The sequence below is a fragment of the Drosophila novamexicana genome, unplaced genomic scaffold, assembly GCF_003285875.2.
Source record: "Drosophila novamexicana strain 15010-1031.04,08,12 unplaced genomic scaffold, DnovRS2.1 tig00000193-arrow-pilon, whole genome shotgun sequence".
Classification (NCBI taxonomy): domain Eukaryota; kingdom Metazoa; phylum Arthropoda; class Insecta; order Diptera; family Drosophilidae; genus Drosophila; species Drosophila novamexicana.
In genome coordinates, this window is record NW_020824787.1 from 1,655,931 (window position 1) to 1,680,107 (window position 24,177).

Consider the following 24,177-nt stretch of genomic DNA (forward strand, 5'->3'; position numbering starts at 1 on the left):
TTTCCTTTTTTATATATATCTTGAACAAACTTAACAAAGTTGAGCTTCAAAATTGAGGTAAGCTATCGGCAAGAACATATCAAAACGAATTTAGCAAAGGTATAAACCACTTCTATGACATGTGATAAAAAAGGATATTCAATCTTCGACGTTACAATGGGCGTTTTCCTGTTTCTTTTCTTTTGCTGCCTGGGCAAAGATTTGTCAATTCCTTGACACAATGATGCATAACGTTATCTGAGACAGATTTCAGACAGAGCGAGAGAGAGAGGGGAAACAACAACAACAGCTTTTGCGAATTAATCTTCTTAATGTTTGTGCCTTTGGTTTAAGGTTTTCCAGCATCCATTTCCCAGGCACTAAGTAGAGCGCTTAGGTTTTTCAAATCACATAATGCGATTGTTGATTGTTGTTGAGTAGCCTTAAAGTGAACCGGGGTATGAGCTGTAATGCACAGACGAATATCTCTTTGGCACTAATTGCTGCACTTGCCGCATGTTGCATGCCCCACGGCCAGCGGCTGGCCTCGTTGGCCATGGCTGGTAGCCATGGGCACGCATAATCATATCAGCTTCCACACGATTTAACAGCGACGCAATTGAGTTGAGTTCGCATAGCAACTGCTGCTCCAGCTCCAGCTCCGGCTCCTTCATGTATCCTTGCCCATTGCACTTGGCTCTGTCTGGCTGACTTTTCCACACAGTTTCCATCTTTTCTTATTTTCACTCAACACTTTTTTGGCTTCGCATCGATTGCATGACAAATTGCGCAATTGCTTGCTAAAAGCATTGAAAAACCATTCGACAAATATGGGTGTTTGTATTGTACCTACAAATTGCAGAGAATCGCCCGCTCTCTCTCTCTCTCTCACTCTGTCTCACTCAATATCTATCTCTTTCTCCATTCTGTTATCCTGCGGTGCTTCCTGCTGCCATGACACTTAAACTGCGATAAAAATTCCGTTCGATAAGCATTTTGTTTATGCTGTGGCATGAGTTCTGCTCGGATTGATATAAGCTGTTGTTGCCCCGCAAACAAGTTGAATGTTATAATCGATGTTGGGATGTTATGGATATATGGATGGTAAGCAAACAAAAGTTGTTCATACCGTAACTTAATTTTTGACAGATTATTAATAAGGCAGCTATATGATATAGTGATCCATCCTGCAACAGAGGCTCGGTCCACCTTCTACCTCCTTGACAAAATTAAAAGGAGTATAAAAATATCTGGTGTATTTTAGGAGTGCTGGAAATGTTTATTGTTAGCCGAGGTCCTTGTCTGAATGCACTTTTCCAGCTCGCTATGAAAATAATTCTAAAATAAAAAAAAAAAAAAGATAAAGAGCTATGGAAGACAATGGTATATCGTACAGTTGGTTTGCAAATGCTGTACCATTTTATGCCTGCCTCCGGTTATGATTGTTGTTTTTGGCGAATTTCAATGCCATTTTTGTTGCCAAAGACTCCGCGTTCAACCAGCCAGGCAGACGGGCGCAGTCATAATACTCATTATGAACGGCTTAAGCGATTTCCCCAGGGTGCGCACTAAGCCTCTTCACAGTGATTGAGACGCCCATACACCCACTCACACACACATACATACACACGCACACACACACACACACCCACTCACCCATACACATACATATGGGCTTTATTTATGCATATGCATACAATAAACACACACACACACACACACACACACATACACACACTTGCTATCTATTTATTTTCCTTTTTTTTTTTTTGTAAAAGCAATCTGAATGAAATCCGATTTGCAGCGCATACTACAAACTCAGCAAATTGGCAGCTGGAAAAGAGTAGGAATTATTATTTGGCCACATCAATCAGCTGGGGAGTTCATGTCCGTCTCTGTGTGAGTGTGTGTTCCTTGTCATGTTTAACAAAACATGAAAATACGTAATAATTAACGTTTCATAATTTTTACGGAATTTCTGTCATTTTTTTTATGCGGCACGTGCTGCCCAAATGGACAACGGCGTCGCTTTGCTAATGAAAATAATCTGTCATCAAAGCCAATGATAAAGCCACCCCCAATATGTGCGAACAGGTGTGCCCGCCCGGCTCCAGCCACGTACAACATCCATTACTGTGTCAAGCTCTCCCCCTTGATGAATATGTTAACGTTGACTTCAAAACTATTAACTCAATACAAGAGTAAATTGTCCGGGCTAGAAAGGGTTGCGTTTGCAGGAAATTGCATTTGTGCGGACAAATCAGATAACATTCAGCCACGAAATGCTGACGTCCTGGGCCAGGATATAGCATTAAAAGCGCATCAGGTTTGCCAAAGGCGCATCAACAGCGGAAACTGTTGCTGTAATTACATTGGACGAACACAATCAAGAAGCAAAAAAAATATCCATCAAATATAATAAACTTGAACATGGCGAATTTCAAATGCTCTTACTCGCAAGGACAACTTTTGAAAATAAATAAATTATTAACAATTTAAGAAGTTTTTTTCTATAAAAAGTATAATTAATCAAAAAAATATATATGTATTATAAAAAATATATATATTATAATTTAAATAAACCTCCAACTCTATTGATGTGATCAATTCAATGAAACTATTAAACTACTGCAATAGTTATGTTTTGTGAGATCTACCTCACATATAAGGAAACTATTTTTATTTTTTTATTTGATCAATCCCTTAAATAAATTAAATATGATCTGTTTTATAGGATCTATATCATTCTGAATGGAATTACTTTTACTTTGTGGCAATCCCTTGACTTTTTTAAAGTTTTAAAGTTAAGCTCCATTAAACTTAATCAATAATTTTTTAAACAAATTGTTTCGTTTTGGATATTTGGAATATAGCTGATATACCCTGTAATACACTCACCCGAAGAACTGGTCATTTGCGCCCCATTCACCCATCCCGCAGCGTTCATCTTGGCATTTGCCCCATGGCCTATCCTTGACTTCAGCTTTGTTTGCGTCATTAAATTAAATATCCTGCTTTTCCCCCGCTCTGCCCCTGACATCCAAAAGGACCTTTAGCTGACTCTATGTCTGTGGACACACAATGCGCGCAATTTCTGTCATTTCCTTAATAGAAATCTTATCTTTTGTGACGCCTACGCGTTAGAGTCTGTACCGAAGGCTCCAGCGCTAAGCCGGATATCGCACCTTTGACATCTGCCTGCGGGGAGCCGGGGTGCGCTTAACTGGACATTATTGTTGCCCGATTTGTGTGTGTGTGTGTGCGTATGTGTATCTGAGTAGCCCAGCCCCTTAAATTTAGTGTGACATTCATATATTTCGGAACAAGCTCTTTCGTAAACCCCGAAGTAATAAAATTCAATTACTGTTATAACTAAGAAATAGGCTGAACAATAATATAAATCTCCTCTCTCTACCTATTTCTTTTTAATGAGCTGCTGCTCCGTCAAGGTCGTCGCCTGCTTTAACAAGCAGACAAACCATTCGCCGCTCAATGATGCACTGGGCCCATTTCCGGATGAGGTCATAATGTCGGCGCTGGATCGCATTCTGTACTACTCAGGCGCAACCAAAATATGCCACAAGCTCGATATGGCTGCCATGCGTAATGAAAGCACAGATACACATAGATTTGCTTGCTATATAAATTGAATTTCCATATTGCAGGGCAAAGCTTGGCTTCTGCTCCGACAGCGGAGGCGACAGCTTGTCCGGCATTGTGTCCCAAGGTCAGTGGCTCTTCCGTTTGCAGCGGAACAGGCGGGGTGGCTAAGAGCAACAGCAACAGCAGTTTGAGTAAATATGCCAGTGCCAAGTCGACGACGAAGTGTAAATCGCCAACCGTATCCTGCACTCCACCAAGAACGTCCAGTCAGAGATCCAAGTGTACCATAGGCAAGCCCGTGAGCTATCCACGACTTCGTACGCCACGCGTGGACTTTGCCCATCCGGTGAGCGATACTCGCCAGGTCGCTGGCGGCCCAACCATACCGGAGCGCCTGAAGCGCTCGCTCTCGACCTGCTCCATAGCATATCGTCACCTAAAAACCAAGCTGCATGATTGCGGACAAAAATGGCTGTGGACGCGCTTGATGCGTTCCGACAATGGCTGCCACGTCTACGAGGTTTACAAGAACTCGGATGTGGAACGTGCCCCTTGCAAAATGTCGGGTGCCAAAGAACCAGTCATCCTCTTTCTGGTCATGCCCAACGGCCAAGTCATGCCATTCGAATCGCTGTCGACCTACTAGAGATTGGAGGCACAGATAATATTAATATTTGATATTTTGGGTTGAAGCATAGCTATTCGAAATTTCTGTACGCCTATGTGCATTACAATAGACGTTTTTAACGTGTTGTAGCTTATACAAAATAGTTTTTATAATCATTATTTTTTAACATCTATATGGTGCGGATAGCCACTAAATTTTAAAAATTGCGAAATAAATTAGGCAAGTTGAAGGAATAGATTCGTATAAGATAAATAAAAATATTTTGTTATAAAAAATATATTACTTTCATTAATTATCTCAGTTTCTTTAAATTATCTATTCTTTAAATACTATCACAGCTGCCGCTAGGCAATCCGAATACCCTTGCGGAATAGCACATAGACCGTACCGGTGCTAGCCAACATGTAGAGCATTAAGATTGTAACACATTCTGCACTACTACGTTTTGATGGCTCCAGCGTTAAATTGACAAGGCCCGTGAGAAGATTCGAGAGCATAAAATAGGTTAAACCGTTCATATTAATTGCCTCCGCAAAGGCAGGCAAACGTGATGGCCTAGCTAGTTTAGGGTCAGCTGCTAATGAATCATCGGCTTTGTCTTCAACCGGCTCCGCTGTTGGCACCATCAGACAGAACTCAAACAGGAACGAGTAGAGAAACAGCATTGTCGCGCCTACGCTGAACGACCACAGCACATAGCCCGCGTTAAAGGTCACACGCGCTATCCCAAACAGCTGAACACTGACAAACACTAGCGTCCAGGCTGTAATGACCACGAGCAACATGTTGCGCAGCTTGGCAATGAACTGATTATAGTTAAGCTTATCCTGGAACTTATACCATTCGCCACCCCATATGCTGACCAGATAAAGCGCTACGCAGCCAGGCAGAGCGCTAAGGCCCTCACGATTTGCTCGTAGAAAGCCAACGCGATCCGTATCCGACATGACAAAGTCCGAGAGACCCAGCTGCAACAGAAACTCGTGGAGCGCCAAAATAGCTGTTGAAAATAGGTTTAACTAGAGCTGAAGCACTGATAAACAGCATACTCACCCATAGATAGCGGAAGTAGTTGCTGATTGGAGCGAGCCAACAGACTGGCAATGCTGCCAAGGAGTTTTGTGAATCCCAAACAAAAGAACGCATTCAAATGCTGGCCATACTCGTACTCATCCTGATGATAGTCTATCATTGTGATGATAGCAGTGCGTAACAAGCCCAGCGCCAGCAATTGCACCACCACTCGAAACTGCCTTTTCAAATCACCGAAATACCGGGAACGATGCGATACCACGCCCATTGTCATGACAAACATGCCAATGCCCACATCCATTAATGATGCTCCATATCTACGACTCTTCCGCCATTCAACGGGAAAAGCCTTAAAATCAATTGCCAAAATGGCACAACCAGTGCACACATACGCCGTAGAGCGCACCAGCGTAATAGCCGAAGGCCTCTGACCAACCTTGTAACAGTGACTAGTCGCGGCTGCGGAAGCTCTGCCCCAAATGCCAGAGTGCCAAAGCAGAAATGCAATAAATATGGCAGCTAACGCACAAAAATATTCATTATAATCACTGGTCACCGTATTGCTGCATATTGTGGGCGTGGCAATCAGCAGGAACTCCATTAGAAAGCGTCGCGTTGAACGCAATGGCAAATGTTGGCAAAGCTGCTGCGATAACGTGATGCCTATCAATGTCGGTAATATTGCAGTCATTACATGCAGGCCAGCTCGCAGGGAATTCCAAGAATCCTTATCTGGAATATTTATCAGAGATGCGACATCCGTGTGGGGACTACAAGCCTTTTGCTGCATGTATTTTTGAAATATGTGTAGCGGAGCTGATGGAAAACATTTATCCGATGTAACGTACACATCATAGTGGTAGATTTGATTATAGCCAGACTCTAGAGCACTTGCACCAACCATAATTAAGTAGCTGGGCTTAAATTGCAGTTCACGTAAACTTCCAATTGTGCCGCAAACATATAAAAAACATATGATTTTGCAAGAGTTGCCACAGTGCAGCGTACATTCCCATCGATAGTAATATTGGTCGATTATTTACTGCGTCGATACTTTTGATTTGCAAGCGTTGCCACATCACATTTCAATTAATCAATTGAGTTGCCACATTGAAAGTTCGCGCCATATACATGTTATCGATAGTCGATATAATTGTATCGATAATACCATTTCAAGTTTAAATAAATAAATGCATTGGTTAAACAAATCACAAAGCGCTAAACTAAACTAAAGCTCATTATGCTGAGTTGTGGTTGTCGACTGAGGGAAATCCTTATGGGCGCGCACTTTTGTAGCCGCCTGAGCGACTAGATGTACAAATTCATCCACATCAAAACGATAGTTTGTAAACTTGGCATGCGCGCCACCCTCCGGATGATGACCCTCATCTTGGGGATATACGAGATCAGTTTGCTCCCAGGTGATATAGTGTACGCCACGCAGACGTGCCAGATCCTTGTAACAATTGGGATCCTCGCAGTTGTACAGCTCAAACAGGCATGCCCAGTTGGGTAGAAAGAGAAGGTGCGTCAGCCCAGCCCCATGCATGCCAATCAGTATATCTGAATTTCGCGTGATTGCCAATTGCTCGGTAAAGGAGAGACTATGTAGGTAAATAAAAGTTAACTACAGCTGAAGGAATATTTAAATAAAAAATTACCGTTCGTATGAGACACGCTGTACAACGTACTCCTCGTTAGCCTCCAACTGGGCTAGCAGATCATTCTCGTTGAGCACCTGTCTGTACTTTGTGCGACGCGATAAATATGTTATGCGCAGCTTACGCTGTGGCAGTGGCGGCTCGAAGGGTATCTGCAGGCGATGCAAAATGAACTCGGAGAAGGCGCGAAACAAACCGCTGTTGGAGCAGCCCTGAATCTATAAATGCAATGGACATTATGGATTAGATTTTGATGGGCATTAGGGTAAACTTCAAGCACTTACAATGGGCGTATTGTAAAACAGTCCAAAGATCATGCGTGGGAGCAACGGCAGCACGACATTCCGGAAGCATACACGCTTGCCCTGCACATCGCTCAGCGTCCAAATAGGTCGCTGTGTAAATGCCTTAAAGGTATCCCGGAACGGTGAATCATATGGATAAGTCTCCCATATGATTATCTGCACATCTGTGTTAAACGCAGCCGGATGCGATTGATTCACAAACAACGAGGCATACAAATTGAAAAAGTCACAGAAATGATGATACATATTGTACGTGGCATCGATTTTCATGATGAATGTGGGCACATTCAAAACCAGATCACAGGCGCCACTCTCCAGCAGCGGCTGCGGCAGCACATCGAAATTTCGCAGCTCCGGTCCCCACGATTGAAGTGCAGAACCAATGTGTTCCATTTCGCTATTGAGACGTGTGCGATTTAGCTCACAATGACCCAAAATCTGGCCGGGCTTCAGCACATCCATATGATAGCGAATGCGCTCCTTACGCTGCGGCAGATCGCGCAGATCGATGAGCAAATTTCGACCACGACAGAAGCGTAGATACCGAGTGCATTCTAGCGATGAGTCTGTCAGATATTTAGGCAAGCACTGGGGCATCAGTTCGGCGAGCTGCTGTTGTATAAAACCAAAGTCCGCCTGATAGTAGAAGGTCTGCACCTGCGCCTCCTTGCTCTGCACCCAGCCGGTGTGGTCTCCAGGACAGTGGGGCGTCTGAAAACGCGCCTCGGCGCTGCAATTACGTTCATGCCCCCAGCAGGCACGAGATTCCGTTCTGGTTGTTGCATTAACAGACAGCAGTTGGCGCTTAAGCTTGGGAAACGTGTTGAGGTAGCGTACGAGATGATCGGACGGCAAATTGGGCAACGTCAGCGTATGCTTCGTTGCGTCCGGGTTCGTTTGGGCAAGACTCTGGCACAGCTGCAGCGTCAGCATAAGCAGCGCATTGAGTATTAACAGTTGCAGCATCTTTATAAGACTATTAAGTACATTCGTTGGCTCACACACTTTCTAGACGATGCTCACATTTTCAACGGCTGCATTTCACGGCCAACAATGGGCAGTGCTTGCGCGATGATCTCACTTGTCGGCTGATAGATGATGATTATGATTTAGTTAATTCCAACGACAGACACAGCGACAGCAGCTGCCTGCGCCCGTCCATCAAAGGTGCGACATGCCAAGAAAAAAACACTAAAACCTGCTTAGAACCAGCAGCTGTTTCGTACAGCTGTTCTAAAGACAGGGTGACCATACAATGATAAATGCTAAGAAATCACAAGGTTATGCTTACAGCTCACCTTTAACAGTGTGCTACGAGTGTGAGAGAGACAGAGAGAGAGAGAGAGAGAGAGAGAGGAGGACGCTTTGCTCTTAATTGCAAAATTATTGCACTTATCATTTATTTAGATATATTAATATTTTTATTTACACTAATTGTTTTTTGCTTATTTTGATTATTAGCTAACTAATTCCATATCACACAAATTTACATGCAATATGTTTATAAAAGTTCTGACGTCACACTCAACCACACAGCTTATCTGAAAAAGCCGCCACCTTAATTTAACTGAACACATCTCTGTTCGAGAAACTGGTCTCATTGCATTTCGCATTTGACTCTTGAAGGGTATAGTTTTCTTTTGCGTATACATTTTTCAATTAATGCTGGTAATTAAAGCCACAAATCACGTGTAATTGAAGTCAACTACAATGCGTAATGTGCCGAAATCGTGCGTATTCAAATCAAATACAATTATTTCAATATTACTACTAACATGTCAATCACATTTCTCTACAGGCTCGGCCTATTAGTTACAACACCTGGCGGTAGCGCTGTCGGAGGAGCCACAGACAGTGGCATATCGACAAGTGGTCGACACAACAGTTTGGAGGACATCAATCTGGATCAATTTCTAAAGACCATCAACTACGAAGACACAGTCAAGCAGCTGGACATATACTATGGCATCGGTAAATAGCGTAATTAGGCGGAACCACCAATCTTTCTCGCATTGCGCTCACTTTATATAACCTTGGAGGCGTCTGTGTAGGGCAGCCAATTTAGCATCAATTGTTGCCACGACGCTGCGTCTCATCGCGTAGCGTCTTTGATTCTATTTATAAGCATTTTGCAAAATATCGGCACACATTTTACTAGCGTCTCGATATGTTGCTCTCGGGGCTTCTCTCCCTTCGCTCTGTCTCTCTAGCTCTCTCCAAAGCAAACATTTGGGGTTTGTTTATTTGCATTTGTCAACAAAGCCGCACAGCATGTGCTTGCTGAAGCCATTGACACTTGACTAATCAAGTTTTAGCACTCTGTATTTAAAGAGTATGTTAGATCTATATATTTGAATAGTCCAATTGCCTTGGACAAAGGATTTTCTTAAAATATTAACTTTGTCTTAATTGCGAACCATAAACAAAAACCAAAATAAGCACCATGGTATGAAAAAAGAACCGTGAGTAAGACCTAGGTCCAAAGTATAAGAACCTTTGGACTCAAATTTAGCCCGAACCTTGTATATGAAAATATTTATGACTCACAATATTTTCAGTAAAATGGGCGTTTAATTAAAAGTTTAAAAATATATGACTTACCCATATTGGAAACATGGTCCAGCTTTATGAAGTTACAAAGCAGGGAGTTGGTTCAAGCTATAATCCTTTTATATTAATCATATTTCAATACATTTTTCCCCCTCCTGTAGTTAAACGCCAGCTGCTGCGCTATCAGAGCCCCATCACAGGCCTGTTTCCGGTGATGAGCACCGATCAGGTGGTGGGATCGGTGCGTGACAGTGTCTATTGTGCTGCTGCTGTCTGGAGCTTGTATCAGGCGTACAGACGCATCGATGATGATCGCGGCAAGTCATATGAGCTCGGCCAGAGCACGGTCAAATGCATGCGCGGCATTCTGGAGTGCTGGGTGAAGCAGGCATCGCGCGTGGAGCTCTTCAAGCAGCGTCAGTCGAATCAGCATGCGCTGCATAGCAAGTTCCAATTGCACACGGGCGAAAAGATCTATCCCGATGAGTTCTACAATCATTTGCAAATTGATTGCGTGAGTATTCAGAAGCTTTTTTCCGGCATACCTAATCCTCTAACTCACCATTTGCTTTTTTACAGGTCTCCTTGTATCTGCTTTTTCTAGTGCAGATGATCACCTCGGGCCTGCAGATCATATACACACACGATGAGGTGGCCTTTGTGCAGAATCTGGTTTACTATGTGGAGCGAGCCTATCGCACCCCCGATTTTGGCATGTGGGAGCGTGGCTCCAAGTACAACAATGGCACACCCGAAATACACGCGTCTTCTATAGGTAAGTCCACTCTAAGCGAAGATATTGGCCCATGCTAGTGTATTTTGTTTTAGGCATGGCCAAGTCCGCGCTGGAGGCCATCAATGGCTGCAACTTGTTCGGCGAGAAAGGCGCCTCCTGGAGCGTCGTCTACGTGGACATTGATGCGCACAATCGTAATCGCAGCATCTTTGAGACCATGTTGCCGCGTGAGTCCAGCTCGAAGGTGTGTGCTTATTTAACAATTACGACATGTATCCGAACGTGTAAAACCCTCTCGCTTTCAGGGCGTGGATGCATCGCTGCTGTTGACGCTCTCCTTCCCAGCCTTTGCCTCGCATGAAGATCGCTTGGTGGAGCAGACCAAACAGAACGTGGTCAATCGGCTGCGCAGCAAAATGGGTTTCAAGCGTTTTACACGCGATGGTTTTCTTAGCAAACCGGAGGACAAAACGCGTCGCTACTATCAGGCCGGCGAGTTGAAGGAGTTTGAGGGCCTTGAGTGCGAGTGGCCATTGTTCTTCATATCGATGATCATCGATGGTGTCTTTAAGAATAACAATGAACAAATTGAGGAGTTTCAGAATGATTTGCGCCGCTGCCTGCACACCGATGCCAATGGTGATCCAGTGGTCACCATGTACTATGCGCCAGATGGCGAGGGCTCCTATATGCGTGCGCCATCCCAGTCGCTGTTCCTGTGGGGTCAGTCGTTCTTCATCATTGCCCAGCTGCTGACCGCTGGTCTGCTACACATCAACGAACTGGATCCGATCAGACGCTATCTGCCCAGCTATAATCGACCACGACGCGCCGGTCGTTATTCGGCTTTTCAGGTGAGTTGTGGGCGGTGCGGGTAACTGGGTGTTAGGGGCTATACAAAAGTATACATTAATATATACCACTGAACCGGGGGATAAGGGCTCAGCTAACTGCCGGCGCCGCTGCTGCGTTTCTGTGTCTGCTGTGTGTTCGCTGTCTAATTGGTATTCGATTTAATTTGTAATGTTTCTTTAGTTTCTATTATACTTTGGGTTAAGTAATTGAATTGGCTGTTTAATACTACTTATACATATATGAATATATATATATATATATTTTGTCCATTCTCTACTACCACATATATACAACAATTACTACTACACTACTACTGCTCCAATACCCAAAACAAAACCAAAAACTATATATACCCACAACCCATAAACAAACCCCAAACATTTGTAATTCTATCGGTTGGCATACAATATTATAAACAGGGCAAAGCTTTCGATGATAAACACAAAGTAAGTAGCCCGAATTCCTATACAACAAATTACTCGCACTCAATCTGATCGATCTATCGATCTATTGTCAAAATTAAAACTTTTATGTTAAAAAAAGAAGCGCTTTTTTTTTGTTTTAAGATGTTTTGCACATTTTTTATCCAAATTTTATTATTTCGCGACACACACACACTAAGCACTGATCGAAAATATGCGTATGTATATAGTATAGTATATATATATGACATTATTTCGATCCATCCCTGCAGGAATTTGTATATTGCGGTTCGAATGATTAAAAGAGAGCAAACTATCTAAGAGAAGCAGGTCTGAAATGATGCAGGGTTTTTTTTTTATAGATTTTTATTTAAAACTCATAGCACACACATTCTATAACCCTTTCAGAAGAAGGAACTTTTTTTCTTTAATCTGGATCTGAATATACTTAGTGTAATTTCTTCATGACTTTTTCAGCGTTAGGTAATGAATAAATTCATCTATAACTGTCGTTTTTATTGCCAGGTTTATAAACTTGAATAAATTAAACAGAGTTGAGATTTTCGAATATTTCAGATGTACCAAAAGTAATCTCAACGTAGAGCACAGCATTTCCTGCCGGGATACATACACACACACACACACACACATTCAAAATACTTATGCCTTTTAGTTGCTTTTTAAAAACAGAAAAGAAACATTTAAAAATACAATGGCTGCGTTTATTGTACATAGTTAAATTAATTACCCTTGCTTACTTGTATCTAAAACAAAAGTATTTTCTTTACTCTTTTCGGTACTGTTTCTTGTCTATAAAAAAAAAATCTACTGCATATTTTGTTTCCACACACGCTCTATACATAGGCTAAACCGGGCACTGTAAGTAATGGTTCACCAGATCTTGGGTTCTTTCACTTCTACGTAGCATTCAGTTTGGCTTCTTGTTCCTTAACCGATTGTACTTAACCACCAAAGCAAGCAATTAATTGTTAGTCAAAATTGATTAATATTTTTTTGATTTTTTTTATTTGCTACATAATCTTTAAATTTATTTTATTTTTTTTTTTTTGCGGGAAGCAAATACTTCAACAAAACTAGCAGAATAGTCCGCAAATTTATGCTAAAAAAAAAAATAGTTGCAAAAATTAAATGAAATTGTTTCCCTTAATTAAATGCCCATTGTTAAATGTACATATACATATTTATTTTTCTACTAAAAAACCCAAAAATGAAATAGAAAAGACGCGTACCGCTAATATTGGATGCAATGCAGGTAATTAGTGGTTATACTGTGCGGGTCCTGAGCTAAGAATCTCATCTCTAGTCAACAAATTGGCACTTCAAACGGCAAAAACTTTCAAAATTTGGGATTAATATTACCTGTTTCATTTATATACTAAATAAATCAAGGCTGCAACCCACAAAAAATGATGTCGCTCGCAGTTTTTAGGCTTTGGTTCGAACAATTTATACAAATTTTAGTCAATTTTCCACTAGAATCTTCTTTCAAAAAGAATAAAAAAAAAAATAACACTTGTAAATGTAGTAACTTTTAAGCAAACTATTTTAAAAAAATGTTATAGTACGGGTAGTTGTTACGGGAAACGGGTTGAGTTCACGTATGGGTATAATTACTTTACTCTAATGGGAATTCCAGGTTCGAACCGGATGGGCTTAAAACTGGCTTGCAGCCTTGTCATAAAGCCAAACATTATTCTTTATAAATGTACAATTTGCTAATACACAATTGCCTGAACTAATGATTATTAATTTAATTAATTTAAACTAGCTGTAAGTAATATATTTCTGTACAGTTTGTTACCAGTTATTTTTCCGATCTCTCTTTAGTGTTTTGTGTCTCCGGCATGTTTAAAGCCCTCAATACCTCTTGTGCTGTATGCTCCACCTTTTTCCCCGCCTTCCTTTCTCTGTCACTGTTTGACTCTCCACCAACTGTTTTATTGATTGTTATGCTAATTGTTTATGCATTTTCGCATTTGGCTAGTACAATTTTTTACTTTTCCATGTAAAGAATTGGCTATATGCATTTTCTAACTGCTTAACACCAGAAGATTGTGTCTTAAATATCATTACTTACCGTTGTTTCTGCGCATCCTTACAGGGCACCGCCACAGATTTGGTGGTGCAAATTGTGCTTATCGCCGAGTCCATGCGTCTGCAGGCCATGATGGCCACCTATGGCATACAGACCCAAACGCCGCATGAGGTAAGTGAGAAATATATTAAAATTCATGTTACCAATCAATATATATATATAAATATTACTTACAGGTGGAACCTGTGCAAATCTGGAGCTCTACGGAGCTGATTAAAGTCTATCAGCATCTGGGTGTCAATCATAAGGTGGGCCTCTCAGGTCGTCCTTCGCGCCCAGTTGGTTCGCTCGGCACCAGCAAAGTCTATCGCATCTGCGGCATGACCGTACTCTGCTATCCGCTAATTTTTGAGGTGTCCGATTTTTATTTATATCGCGACATGGCGCTTTTGATCGACGATATCAAAACGGAGCTGCAATTTGTGGGCAAGTACTGGCGACTGTCCGGCAGGCCCACAGTCTGCCTGCTAATACGCGAGGAGCACATGCGTGATCCGCAGTTTAAGGAAATGCTTGATCTGCTTGCCATGCTCAAGAAGGGCTACTGCGATGGTATGAAGGTGCGCATTGGCCGACTCCAGAATCTTATCAGCAGCTCCTGCATCGAGCATTTGGATTTCATGAACCAAAGCGATCTAACAGACAACGAGAATGCGTTCTCACAAATCAATCACGAATATATAGGTTATCAATCACTGACAGATGTGCCTAAGGCCCTTACCTATGTCGAGGAGAAGATTTCCGTGGCGGTAAGTCGAACAGTTGGATAATCTACCGCTCCCTAGACTAACCTTTGAGTTTTCACAGCACTTTGACAGCAAGCCCACGCCGGATATTATCAATGCGCTGCGCAACACTGAATCCATCTATTGCCTGTGCCAACTGTGGGGCATTCTGCTCAATCGCGAGGGCTCCAACTTTGAGGTTAATGGCCTCAATGTGAGCACGGCGCTGACGCAGCTCTATCATCGCGCAGGCTCGTTGCGCTATTGGCGCGCCGTGCGCTACTGTTCCTCGTTGCTGCATCACATTGTAGACTCAATCAGTCCGTTTATAACCACTGTGCTGGTTAATGGCAAGGAGCTAACCGTTGGCATCATTGGCCAAAAGGAGACAGTCTTCGATAAGCCGATGACGCCCGCAGAGATTCAGAATGTTATGTATACCAGCGTGCAGCCATATAATGTGATTCAGGCGGTGTTGCAGCAGGAGGTGGTTTTATATTGCGGCCGTCTTATAGCCACAAATCCGTCCATGTTTCGTGGCATATTGAAAATACGCATTGGCTGGGTACTTGAAGCCATGCGCATCTATTTGCAAATCTCTGGACAACAAAGCATTGACGTGGACAATTTGTCGCCGTTCCAGGTGCGCATTCTCCTGCAGAAGGTGCTCACTGTCAGTGAATGGGCCGTTGAGGAAAAGTAAGCGTGTTTTCGTGAATTATTTCAATTGTTAATATTAACTTTTTCTCCTCAGACTAACAACGCTACAGCGCCGCCAGCTGGAGGGCTGCCTATGCCGCGTGCCCAAGCACTTCTATAACAAGATCTGGGAGATTCTGCAGCGCACGCCACAGGGCATATTGACGCAGGGTCATCATTTGCCAGCCACACCCACGCTGACCAGCATGAGTCGCGGCGAATTGACCTTCAACTTGCTGGTTGAGGAGACGCTCATCTGCATTGATCGTCCGGAGCGACGTCAGATTACCGTCGAGCTACTCTGCATTGTGGCTACCATTTTGAATCGGTAAACCAAATCCCGTTTTGCATAGGGACAATGCGCTAATGTTTCGTCTTAATTTCAGCAATCCCGAGCTGCATTTCAAGCAGGCGCTTGATTTGGATGGCATCATTGCCGAAGCCTTTGCCATGTACTGTAAGGACAACAATATACAGCTTAAGCCGAAGTCGTCGGAGCAGCAGATTCTTCCAAACAAGCAGGAGGATCTAACCGCCTTTTATTCGCTGCCCTACTCAGAGACCACGGGCTATTTGGCGCGGGCGGCTGTTAACAAAGTGCTTCAGGGCGGCGTCTTCTCGACAGCCGAGGATGGTGTGCAGCTCGATGGGGATCACTTGCACGATGACAATTGCAAAGTGTCCTAAGAAGATGTCCTTTATTTAGCTTTTGTACATAGCATAGTACAGCATATCCTTGTTGACCAAAAACTAAAACCACAATCCAAAGTAGTTCGAATTTGTAGCCTATTCTATTTTATTTTAATGTGTGCCACCATCTTCTTGTCCTTTTAGTTTATAATTAAATGTTATCTCTATAAAAAATTGTGTTTGGCGAATAACGACATAATTTCGCCGATTTCGTCAATCTTGTCAAATTAAAGAGAATTAATATCGGCAAAATGTAATAGGCGGAGATATGTCGGCAAAATTATGACGCTATGCCTTATTTGTCCTAATTGATGATTAATGCCGTGAGAGCCCGAAAATTAATAAATAGTATGTTTTGGAAATTCTATCCGCAACATACGTGTGCAAAAAAGGTACATTATTCAAAAATCTAAAAATTTGAAATGTCGATATTTCAGGTAAATGAAGGCCAAATTGTTACATCTCTGGCCAAGGCTTAGTGAATAGGTCAGTAGCAGGGGCGGTTGGAAAGCCCTTGCAATTGTTGCGCTTGTAAAGCCCTGCATCAGGGCTTTACGCAATGCCCGGCCAAGGCGTATCGATTATATGCCAATGCCCCCTGCTTACATCACCTTCAAGCTGCATGGTTATAAAAGCACCGCGTCGGTGGTTCGCTCTGTTTACTATAATTCCAACGCTTGTCGGTTCAGCATGCGAGCACCCGAGTGGATGAGCAATGAGATGGCACGTTTAACATCGAAACTGGAGCGCTATAAGCCAATGGGCAGTGGCTACAATCGCATACAGTCCATACGTCTATCCAAGAGCGTTACACAGATGCTCAACAATCCTCTGCCCAAAGCCGCCACCAACAGCACAGTCAATGCAATACGTGAGGAGGAGAGCTCCTTTACGACCCCTCGACGGCGCGGCGTGCTAAGTCGCAGCGAGTCCCAGTGGGAGGAGGTGTATCCAGCGGTCAAATTTAGTCGCCAGCAGAGCAACGAGAGCGCCAACAGCCTGGACAGCAGAGACATCAAATTCACGCACTATCGCAATTGCTCAACGCGCATCACCTGAATCCAGTCTACTATCCCATCCGAGGATTTCATGTTATTTACATATTTACATTTTTGTTAATGAAAATAAATTAAGGTATTGAATTAAATTAAATTACCGAAGGTCAACAATTTTCATAAATTACCAGAATTATATAGAATGACCAGATTTATGTGGAATATATATTCCTAAATCTGGTAAGGATTGCATCATAAAACATATTAATTTGGTTCAGTCGAAAAATTCAATAACAATTTAGTACAATTAATTTTGATTCTCTATTTGCATAGTAAGTATTTTTTCATAGGATTTTTGAATGCTAATTAAAATATTACAAGGATAAAAATAGATACATTTATTTGCAATAGTTAGTTTTACTTTTACGCTTATTTTGTTCATTGCTTGGTATAAAAATTAGTTTAGTGTTTGCTCAGTTTATTACATTTATTTATTCGTTTTAATATGTATGTATAAAATAGCACGTATAGTTGTTGTTGGGTGTGTGTATTTAATCTATAGCTAATTGGAGATTGCCTATTCGAGATACATATGTATATGTATTTAGTATAAAGGCATAATAGCTTTGATAGCTTTGATATTGATTTGAAGCCAAACACATTTAAAGCGTTTTATAATTCTTGCATTTTGATATGAAATTGCGGTCTAGCAGTAAAGCAAATGATATTTGCATACGATATAAAAAACAATATGTGATATATATGATATGCCTAGAAATAAATTCAACGCTTTTATATATGCAACACACACAGATATAAATATATATATATGATAATAGTTAAGTCCGTAACAAACTTTTCAACATATACAATACATAATATCAATTCACTTTTGTTTTGTTTTCTAAGGCAACATAATTACATATTTACGTAGAAAATATTTGATGTAATTTGAAGTTTGCGCACACGACACGAATTACATTTACATGTGATATATGAGACATTACATTTAATATAAATATAAATATTTATATATGTATATATAAATATAAAACATTTATTAATTATGTTTTATGATTTAACTTACACAAATAAGTTGAATGCTTCATGCATATTTTAATTATATGTTTTACAATAAAGTTATTTGTAAAATGCTAAAAATCCCTGAATATGAGTTCTCATTATTATTATTTATATTATTAATCTTTTATATGACTTAGATATTAACTTAGGCAAATTCTCTATCAATTCGTTTAGCTAATCAATTTTAGTTTTAAGTTAACAAACTGCAACACTTTTCGCTTACTTAAAATTAGTTAGACTGTTGGTTTTAGTTACAATTCCTATATAGTATGCATAAAGGTATTGTATGCCCTATAGAACACGCACTAACTATCTAATTAGTTGGTGTACAAATTCCTTTAACGTTTACACGGGTTTTTTTTTACACACGGCAGTACTTGACAAAGTTTAACTACATAAATATTGTAATTAATTGTAAGTGTATTGATGTGTGTGTGTGTGTGTGTGTGTGTATTCTGTATATTGTTTATCTAACTAATTGCTGTATAAATTTAAAAAAGGACTATGAAACCTACGTTAACGAAACATACGTACTAAACATACGTAAACAAGATTCTAATTAACTCAAACATTTAGATTAGACCTATGTTATTGTTGTTGTTGCTGTTGATATTGATGTTGTTGTAGCTGCTCGGGTCGACGCACGCTCATGCGACTGGGTATGGAATCGGTGTCGCCATCATCATCCATATAATCCTCCTTAGGGCGCGTCCATTTGATCAGCGTTTCGGGTGAGCGATACAGGAAGAGTAATTTGGCAAAAAGATCCTCCTCCAAAGCGAACTCCAGTGCCTCACGCACCTGTAAAAACGACAGAATTATTTTTATTTCTCATATTTTTATAACTTATCAGCACTCACCAGGTATATGTCTAGGCACAGCTGCAGCACCCGATCCACGTAGGGCAAGTCCTCAAACATGATTTTACGATTTTGGCCACCAATAAACGATTTCATGAATCGCGAGGCCAATAACACGAATGTAGTATAAAGACCAATGATGCTGGGAGGGGGGAAAAAAATAAAATAAAAATACATTAGATATCAGGCAGATATTTAATGGAGGAGTTGTTACTTACCCGCCCGCTGTAAGAAAACTGAAGGTCGATGGGAATTTCTTGTCGTTAAACGTGTACATGACGATGCCCGAGCTGCAATCGCTGTAGGGCAAGTCCTTAAGCGTGTTCATGTAAAAGCTGTCAGAGCAAAAATCGCGTATCTCCCACCAGAGCCCATTAGTTGCATTATCGCGATGCATTTTAATAACCAACGGTCGATACTCCTGCTCCTTACCACTCAGTACAGTCACGACAAACGCATCACCCGAGTTGAGCACCTTGATGAACTTGGGTATCATGCTTGGCAGCACCACGACCACCTCGCTTGCGTTTTTGGCTGGGATGGTGGCATTGGCATTGGTGGTGCCATTGGCGTTGGTGGTGCTATTCGCATTGGTGGTGTCGTTTATACTGCTGGCGCCATTGGCATTGGTGGTCTCATTGGCATTGCTATTGACTTTGCCCTCTAGTTGCTCATATGTCTCGTCGAGCATATTGATAAGTGCAGTGCGTCCCGCGAACGTTTCATCCAGCTTGATGATGTGCTCATCGCCCACGTTTTCCTTGAGACCCTTGGCGGGCGCCTTGCGAGTCAGCGAATAGGAAAAGCGCGCAATGAGCGTGTGATCTATAAGATATATTGATAAAGGATAATCCAAATTCGGCTTAAAACAACCGTTAACAACTTACTGTTACGCAAATCGTTGGCCAAGCGCTGCCTATCCGGCGGAGCTATATTCCACAGTGAGGGCGAGTTGCCCGCCAGCTTGACAGCAGCCACATCGGTAGCATCGTAGCCAGCTATAAAGGTCAACGCCTGTTTGTTCTTAATGAACGCGTTCGTCATCTGGCCATACATCTTGGAGTCAATCTCAAATATGCTATCATAGTTATTGGTCGTATATATGGGATCGTAGGGACCGATGCGTATGGACACCGACACCTGATAGGGCACATTCGAGGTGCCCACGGCATTGCCCAACGCAAACAAGCAGAGCGGTCCCCAAATACAGATGACAATCAATAAAACAACAGTGCCGCCCATTATTAGCTTGGAGAGGGAGGGCTTTTTCTGTGCGCGAATCGCAGGGAAATCCGTTTCCGATTGCCGGGTGCAGCGTATCAGATATATATTCGAGAAGATGTCTTCCATTTTAAGCCAATCAAAGATGGTCATGGTGCTATCAATGCACACCCAGTCGAGTATGGTGCGCAACTCGTACAGGAAGGGTATCTGCATGTATACCTTGAACGCAATCATATTGACCATCGAGAAGCCCTTGGTAAAGAAGTTACCCAGAATGCGTTTCGGATAGCCCGACTTGATCTGATAGGAGCTCAGCAGCATATAGAAGCACTTGATCACATAGAATATAATCGGCGGTGCGAGCGAATTGAATGTTCGCTCCGTCACAGCAGGTACCACAAAGAACATCCAGATGTGTATGCCAATTACCGAGAAGAAATGGAATATGATCTTGTTGACCAAAGCCTTGCGCAGATAAAGTGCTCGATCGATGACAATCAACAGGAACTGCACCAGCAACATGATCAGAAACGGCACCGGCACCTTATTCTCTGCCAAATAGGTTTGGACGCCGCCATCGCTCTCCGTTTGTTGAGTCTGTATGGGGATTAGTGAGGTTTTAGAGTCGTTTACGTTCAAAAATACTTATGCAACTCACGCCAAATGCGGTAAAGCCGAAGAGCAGCACAAAGAAGTTCACAAAATCGCAGAGGAACATCAGCGCATAGACATCAGTGGCCAGGCGGGATTTGTGCACCAAACTAAAGAAGAACTTGTGCAACGAGGACGTATACTTAGTGCGTCTAGAAGACAGACAATGATGGGGATTAATAAGTATTAATATAAGACAATAGGGGAGAAATTTATGAGAATTTAAATAGATAAACAAAAAATTGATCATACGATCTTTTACCACCCATTTTCCACATATGCGAGTGGAATCTCAGAAATATGTCTACACTACGAAATTTTAAAATTCGCCCATAATATGCTTGATCCTTGACGATTAGGTTTAACCCGAAACCTCGACCACCTAACATAGATAAAAGGCCAGATCTTCCACTTACTCCAATTGATTGATCGCCGATTTGCTGTACTCGGGCGAGCCAGGCAGCGAGACCTGGCTAACCTGCAGGCTGAGCTTCTGTGTGGCATCCTCATTTAGCTGGCGAGAGTCCGGCTGTGACATATTATCGCTATCCTCGCGATCATCGCTGGAATTGATGGCAACTGGATAAGTAAAGAGCAAAGTGGGTTTTTATTGACACACTCACATGCTGGCCGTGGGCTTGGTAAACTGCTGATCTACATCCTTGTAGCCGGACTTCCACAGGCCCTGTGATTTGAGCAGATAGCGATGCAGGAACAGCACCAGTAGCAATATCAAATCATAGACCGCATAGTGGGTTTTCATCTCGACGCCAAAGATTTTGGCCGGCGCGAGCGGCTGATTGGGCAAATTGTGATAGTTTGCCCAAATCAATTTGAACTGAAAGATGCACTTGATCAGCACAATGGCCTGCGTGTAGGCAATCAATGTGACCCAAAATGTTTTCGTGGGACGCGGCAGCGATAGTGTGCCCCAAAGGAACACCATAATGGGCAGCGGCAAAGAGATGAGGCTGGCATTGACCACCTACAAGGAGCAAAGTAAATCTTAAGGATTGTGCTGAACGATATTAATGGACGGAGGCTCACCTGATTGATGAACACGACAATATAACAAATGAGATCCGTATTGGCCAGTAGCGCATACCAGGAGGAAATTAGCACCTCGACAATGATGTGATGATCCCGCTGCGCAAAGTTCTCCTCCTCCAGATTGAATTCACCAGCGCTGCAAGTGGCCAACAAGGATTAGACAAGGCAAAAATGAAAAAATCGGGAAAAAGTTACAAATCTTTACAGGACTAGCTCTATAGACATGCCTCTGGTGCTGGTTTTTTTTTTTTTTTTTGTTTTGACAAAACCTGTGCGCTGCATGCGACGCACTCTAGTTGCGTGGGGGGGTGTGCGGGGTAACTTAAGAGTACAACTGATAAGTTGGGGTGGGATTAGGAAAGCCGCAAACAACAACAATACATACATACATACTAGCATAGAACGCACAGAGAGTGGCATGGACTTAAATTAAAGCAGATGCAGTAAATTAGTTAAAGACAGCCACAGATATATATGTAGAGCATAAGTAAGGATTAGTTAAGAGTTATATGAAGGTCGCCTTCGGCAGAGAATTCCGAATGTTGTAAATATGATCTATAATTGAAGATAACTGAAGAAATCGGTTCTTTTTTTTCATATATTGAAATTATAATCCTCTATATATATCAAGTAACATTGTTTCGGAATTCTCCTCCAAATGCGCTTATAGAGTATAGAGTTATAGAGTTATAGAGAGAGAGAGAGCTAAGAATTATAGATAGGTAAATAGATGAAGAGAGTTACGGTGAGAATGTTGCCCGTGTGAAGAGTATTCGATAAGGCTGAGAACAACGTTTATAATTAGCACAGTAACAACAGCAACAACATCAACAGCAACAGCTCTACGAGTACTTGCAACTGGTTCTTTGGTCGGGTGTGTGTCTGTGTGTGTTTGTGAATGTGTGTGTGTAGATGGGCGTGGTCAATACCTGTCCACGTGCTCGTAGGACCAGTGCTTGCTGAGCGAACCCGAACCGATGCTCGCCTGCTGCTGATGATGCGCTTGATGATGATGATGGGGCGTGTGAGACGGCTGCGGAGGCGGCTGCGGTAACTGCTGCTGCTGCTGCCCGCTGCGCTCAATAGATGGCGCTTTAATGCGTATCTCGGGCAGGCCGCAGTCCGATTTGCGGCTATATAGAACACCAAATGCAGGCATTTATGGATTGCATGTGTGTTACATATGTGTGAGTGTGTGTTGATGTGTGTGTGTTTGTATCAAAATGCACAGTCATAATAGAGATGAGATTCATATAGAGTAGCACGAGTAAGTAGAAACAAAATCTTTGCTCAAGTATAGATATAGAGTATTAGAGGTGTTATAAGTAGAGCCTTAAGAGATATATATGTATTTCTTTCAGACACAGAAGAATGCTGTGTATATTTGTGTAGGTGTGTGTGTGTGTGTGTCTGTGTGTTATTCTTGTAGACAGTTATGTTTTAGTATCGTTATCCTTAATATCAGATGTAATATATGTTTTGGAATTTACTTACCCTTTCGTTGGCGGCGATGAACTGATTGATTGTTTTCTATAAACACAAAATTTCAGATGAGCAAAATGCGCGCAGAACAAATGTAAAATGTAAGAAAAAAGAAAAAAAATTAGTAAAGATTTTGGTTTTGTTTCGTTTTGTTGTTTTCTCGAATTACAATTGGTTAGTTTTCAAATTTGTAATAATTTTTTTTTTAATATTTGCAGTTATAAATTAAATCGAAAAGTAAATAAATTTATTGATCAAATTAAAGCGATTTATGTGGGCTAAAATACTTATGTTATTTTTGTGGGATGAATATTGGGGCAATTGATTTAGTTACGGAATTGATCTGATTAAGCATAATATATACTAAGAACAGATTACAGAGAGACATATAATACCATACGATAGAGGAAAAGCACAACTAGTTAATAACCTATAACCAGCTTAAACGAATCCATGACGATATACATTATTTTCAATATTAAAACACTTCTATTCTTAATTCGGATATTTGTACTTGAAGTTTAATCAGGTCTCAGATTGGTTTCTAGACGATTTTATTGACTGCAAAGATCCATTTTCTAAAAGTTTTAGTTTGAAGCAACTCCATGTACAATATATTATGATAATTTGACAATTTAATTTATCATGTGGAAGCAAAATATTAAATAAAACAATCTAAAATACAAAGCTAAACAAATTAATAGGTTTCCTGACAATGACTTTTGCAAAATAACCCAGGCTAAGCACTTTTTACTGACAGCTGCTTAACATAATACTGTAATGTTCATAACATTGTCAGTGATTATGTTTAAAGTTGCTTTTACTAACAGT

The 24,177-nt window shown here is 41.5% G+C and overlaps 6 protein-coding genes and 1 long non-coding RNA gene across 18 annotated transcripts in view; 3 read left to right on the top strand and 4 right to left on the bottom strand.

Annotated features, from left to right (window-relative positions):
- On the bottom strand, positions 1 to 1,625 carry LOC115758828. Its single transcript, XR_004017465.1, has 3 exons — positions 1,396 to 1,625; positions 1,109 to 1,317; positions 1 to 1,017 (listed from the first exon to the last, which is right to left on the bottom strand). It is a non-coding gene; the product is annotated as an uncharacterized LOC115758828 (long non-coding RNA).
- Positions 1,626 to 3,287: 1,662 nt separating this feature from the next.
- Positions 3,288 to 4,430, top strand: LOC115758894. The gene is made up of 2 exons (XM_030699691.1): positions 3,288 to 3,582; positions 3,645 to 4,430. The coding sequence occupies exons 1-2, from the start codon at positions 3,408 to 3,410 to the stop codon at positions 4,226 to 4,228; spliced, it is 759 nt and encodes a 252-aa protein (XP_030555551.1). The 5' UTR covers positions 3,288 to 3,407; the 3' UTR covers positions 4,229 to 4,430.
- Positions 4,431 to 4,531: 101 nt separating this feature from the next.
- LOC115758893 (uncharacterized protein At4g17910) lies at positions 4,532 to 6,184 on the bottom strand. The gene is made up of 2 exons (XM_030699690.1): positions 5,264 to 6,184; positions 4,532 to 5,210 (listed from the first exon to the last, which is right to left on the bottom strand). Exons 1-2 carry the CDS (start codon positions 6,144 to 6,146, stop codon positions 4,555 to 4,557), a joined length of 1,539 nt encoding a protein of 512 aa, XP_030555550.1. The 5' UTR covers positions 6,147 to 6,184; the 3' UTR covers positions 4,532 to 4,554.
- Positions 6,185 to 6,388: 204 nt separating this feature from the next.
- On the bottom strand, positions 6,389 to 8,404 carry LOC115758502 (EGF domain-specific O-linked N-acetylglucosamine transferase). Of its 2 annotated transcripts, XM_030699189.1 has the most exons (4): positions 8,232 to 8,404; positions 7,188 to 8,174; positions 6,904 to 7,121; positions 6,389 to 6,846 (listed from the first exon to the last, which is right to left on the bottom strand). In XM_030699189.1, exons 2-4 carry the CDS (start codon positions 8,172 to 8,174, stop codon positions 6,471 to 6,473), a joined length of 1,581 nt encoding a protein of 526 aa, XP_030555049.1. In that variant the 5' UTR covers positions 8,232 to 8,404; the 3' UTR covers positions 6,389 to 6,470. The 2 variants fall into 2 exon arrangements, with proteins under 2 accessions (XP_030555049.1, XP_030555048.1); XM_030699188.1 differs by having other exon boundaries at positions 7,188 to 8,404.
- Positions 8,405 to 8,834: 430 nt separating this feature from the next.
- Positions 8,835 to 16,368, top strand: LOC115758496 (probable phosphorylase b kinase regulatory subunit beta). 3 transcript variants are annotated; one of them, XM_030699178.1, is made up of 12 exons: positions 8,835 to 8,938; positions 9,007 to 9,179; positions 9,920 to 10,272; positions 10,338 to 10,533; positions 10,587 to 10,738; positions 10,800 to 11,348; positions 13,009 to 13,044; positions 13,894 to 13,998; positions 14,064 to 14,636; positions 14,695 to 15,311; positions 15,367 to 15,639; positions 15,698 to 16,368. In XM_030699178.1, the coding sequence occupies exons 1-12, from the start codon at positions 8,919 to 8,921 to the stop codon at positions 15,996 to 15,998; spliced, it is 3,348 nt and encodes a 1,115-aa protein (XP_030555038.1). In that variant the 5' UTR covers positions 8,835 to 8,918; the 3' UTR covers positions 15,999 to 16,368. The 3 variants fall into 3 exon arrangements, with proteins under 3 accessions (XP_030555038.1, XP_030555039.1, XP_030555040.1); XM_030699179.1 differs by lacking the exon at positions 13,009 to 13,044 and adding an exon at positions 12,636 to 12,650 and having other exon boundaries at positions 15,698 to 16,367; XM_030699180.1 differs by lacking the exon at positions 13,009 to 13,044 and having other exon boundaries at positions 15,698 to 16,367.
- A 323-nt stretch (positions 16,369 to 16,691) lies between these two features.
- On the top strand, positions 16,692 to 17,138 carry LOC115758944. Its single transcript, XM_030699744.1, has one exon. The coding sequence runs from the start codon at positions 16,692 to 16,694 to the stop codon at positions 17,058 to 17,060; it is 369 nt and encodes a 122-aa protein (XP_030555604.1). The 3' UTR covers positions 17,061 to 17,138.
- A 345-nt stretch (positions 17,139 to 17,483) lies between these two features.
- Positions 17,484 to 24,177, bottom strand: part of LOC115758376 (piezo-type mechanosensitive ion channel component) — a 51,105-nt gene continuing 44,411 nt past the window's right edge. For 5 of the 9 annotated variants that reach the window (XM_030698972.1, XM_030698978.1, XM_030698971.1 and 2 more), the window contains 10 exons: positions 23,359 to 23,394; positions 22,794 to 22,997; positions 21,862 to 22,000; positions 21,438 to 21,799; positions 21,231 to 21,377; positions 20,822 to 20,966; positions 19,827 to 20,760; positions 19,158 to 19,764; positions 18,940 to 19,081; positions 17,484 to 18,880 (listed from right to left, as the gene is read on the bottom strand). In XM_030698972.1, the coding sequence (XP_030554832.1) occupies positions 18,668 to 18,880; positions 18,940 to 19,081; positions 19,158 to 19,764; positions 19,827 to 20,760; positions 20,822 to 20,966; positions 21,231 to 21,377; positions 21,438 to 21,799; positions 21,862 to 22,000; positions 22,794 to 22,997; positions 23,359 to 23,394 (2,929 nt within the window). In that variant the 3' untranslated portion in view covers positions 17,484 to 18,667. The remainder of the gene's footprint in view (positions 18,881 to 18,939; positions 19,082 to 19,157; positions 19,765 to 19,826; positions 20,761 to 20,821; positions 20,967 to 21,230; positions 21,378 to 21,437; positions 21,800 to 21,861; positions 22,001 to 22,793; positions 22,998 to 23,358; positions 23,395 to 24,177) is intronic. The other 4 variants (XM_030698974.1, XM_030698976.1, XM_030698973.1 and 1 more) reach the window with 2 other exon arrangements.

What these genes read in the sequence shown, in the direction of transcription:
- LOC115758944 (XM_030699744.1), top strand. Translation starts at nt 16,692, where the DNA reads ATGCGAGCACCCGAGTGGATGAGCAATGAGATGGCACGTTTAACATCG.
- LOC115758502 (XM_030699189.1), bottom strand. Translation starts at nt 8,174, where the DNA reads ATGCTGCAACTGTTAATACTCAATGCGCTGCTTATGCTGACGCTGCAG. An exon ending in TGTTTTACAATACGCCCATT is followed by an intron (nt 7,122 to 7,187) that starts GTAAGTGCTTGA and finishes TTGCATTTATAG; the next exon opens with ATTCAGGGCTGCTCCAACAG. An exon ending in CAGCGTGTCTCATACGAACG is followed by an intron (nt 6,847 to 6,903) that starts GTAATTTTTTAT and finishes TTACCTACATAG; the next exon opens with TCTCTCCTTTACCGAGCAAT.
- LOC115758496 (XM_030699178.1), top strand. Translation starts at nt 8,919, where the DNA reads ATGCGTAATGTGCCGAAATC. An exon ending in GGACATATACTATGGCATCG is followed by an intron (nt 9,180 to 9,919) that starts GTAAATAGCGTA and finishes CCCCTCCTGTAG; the next exon opens with TTAAACGCCAGCTGCTGCGC. An exon ending in ATCATTTGCAAATTGATTGC is followed by an intron (nt 10,273 to 10,337) that starts GTGAGTATTCAG and finishes GCTTTTTTACAG; the next exon opens with GTCTCCTTGTATCTGCTTTT.
- LOC115758893 (XM_030699690.1), bottom strand. Translation starts at nt 6,146, where the DNA reads ATGGTTGGTGCAAGTGCTCTAGAGTCTGGCTATAATCAAATCTACCAC. An exon ending in ACTACTTCCGCTATCTATGG is followed by an intron (nt 5,211 to 5,263) that starts GTGAGTATGCTG and finishes TATTTTCAACAG; the next exon opens with CTATTTTGGCGCTCCACGAG.
- LOC115758894 (XM_030699691.1), top strand. Translation starts at nt 3,408, where the DNA reads ATGAGCTGCTGCTCCGTCAAGGTCGTCGCCTGCTTTAACAAGCAGACA. An exon ending in GCTCGATATGGCTGCCATGC is followed by an intron (nt 3,583 to 3,644) that starts GTAATGAAAGCA and finishes TCCATATTGCAG; the next exon opens with GGCAAAGCTTGGCTTCTGCT.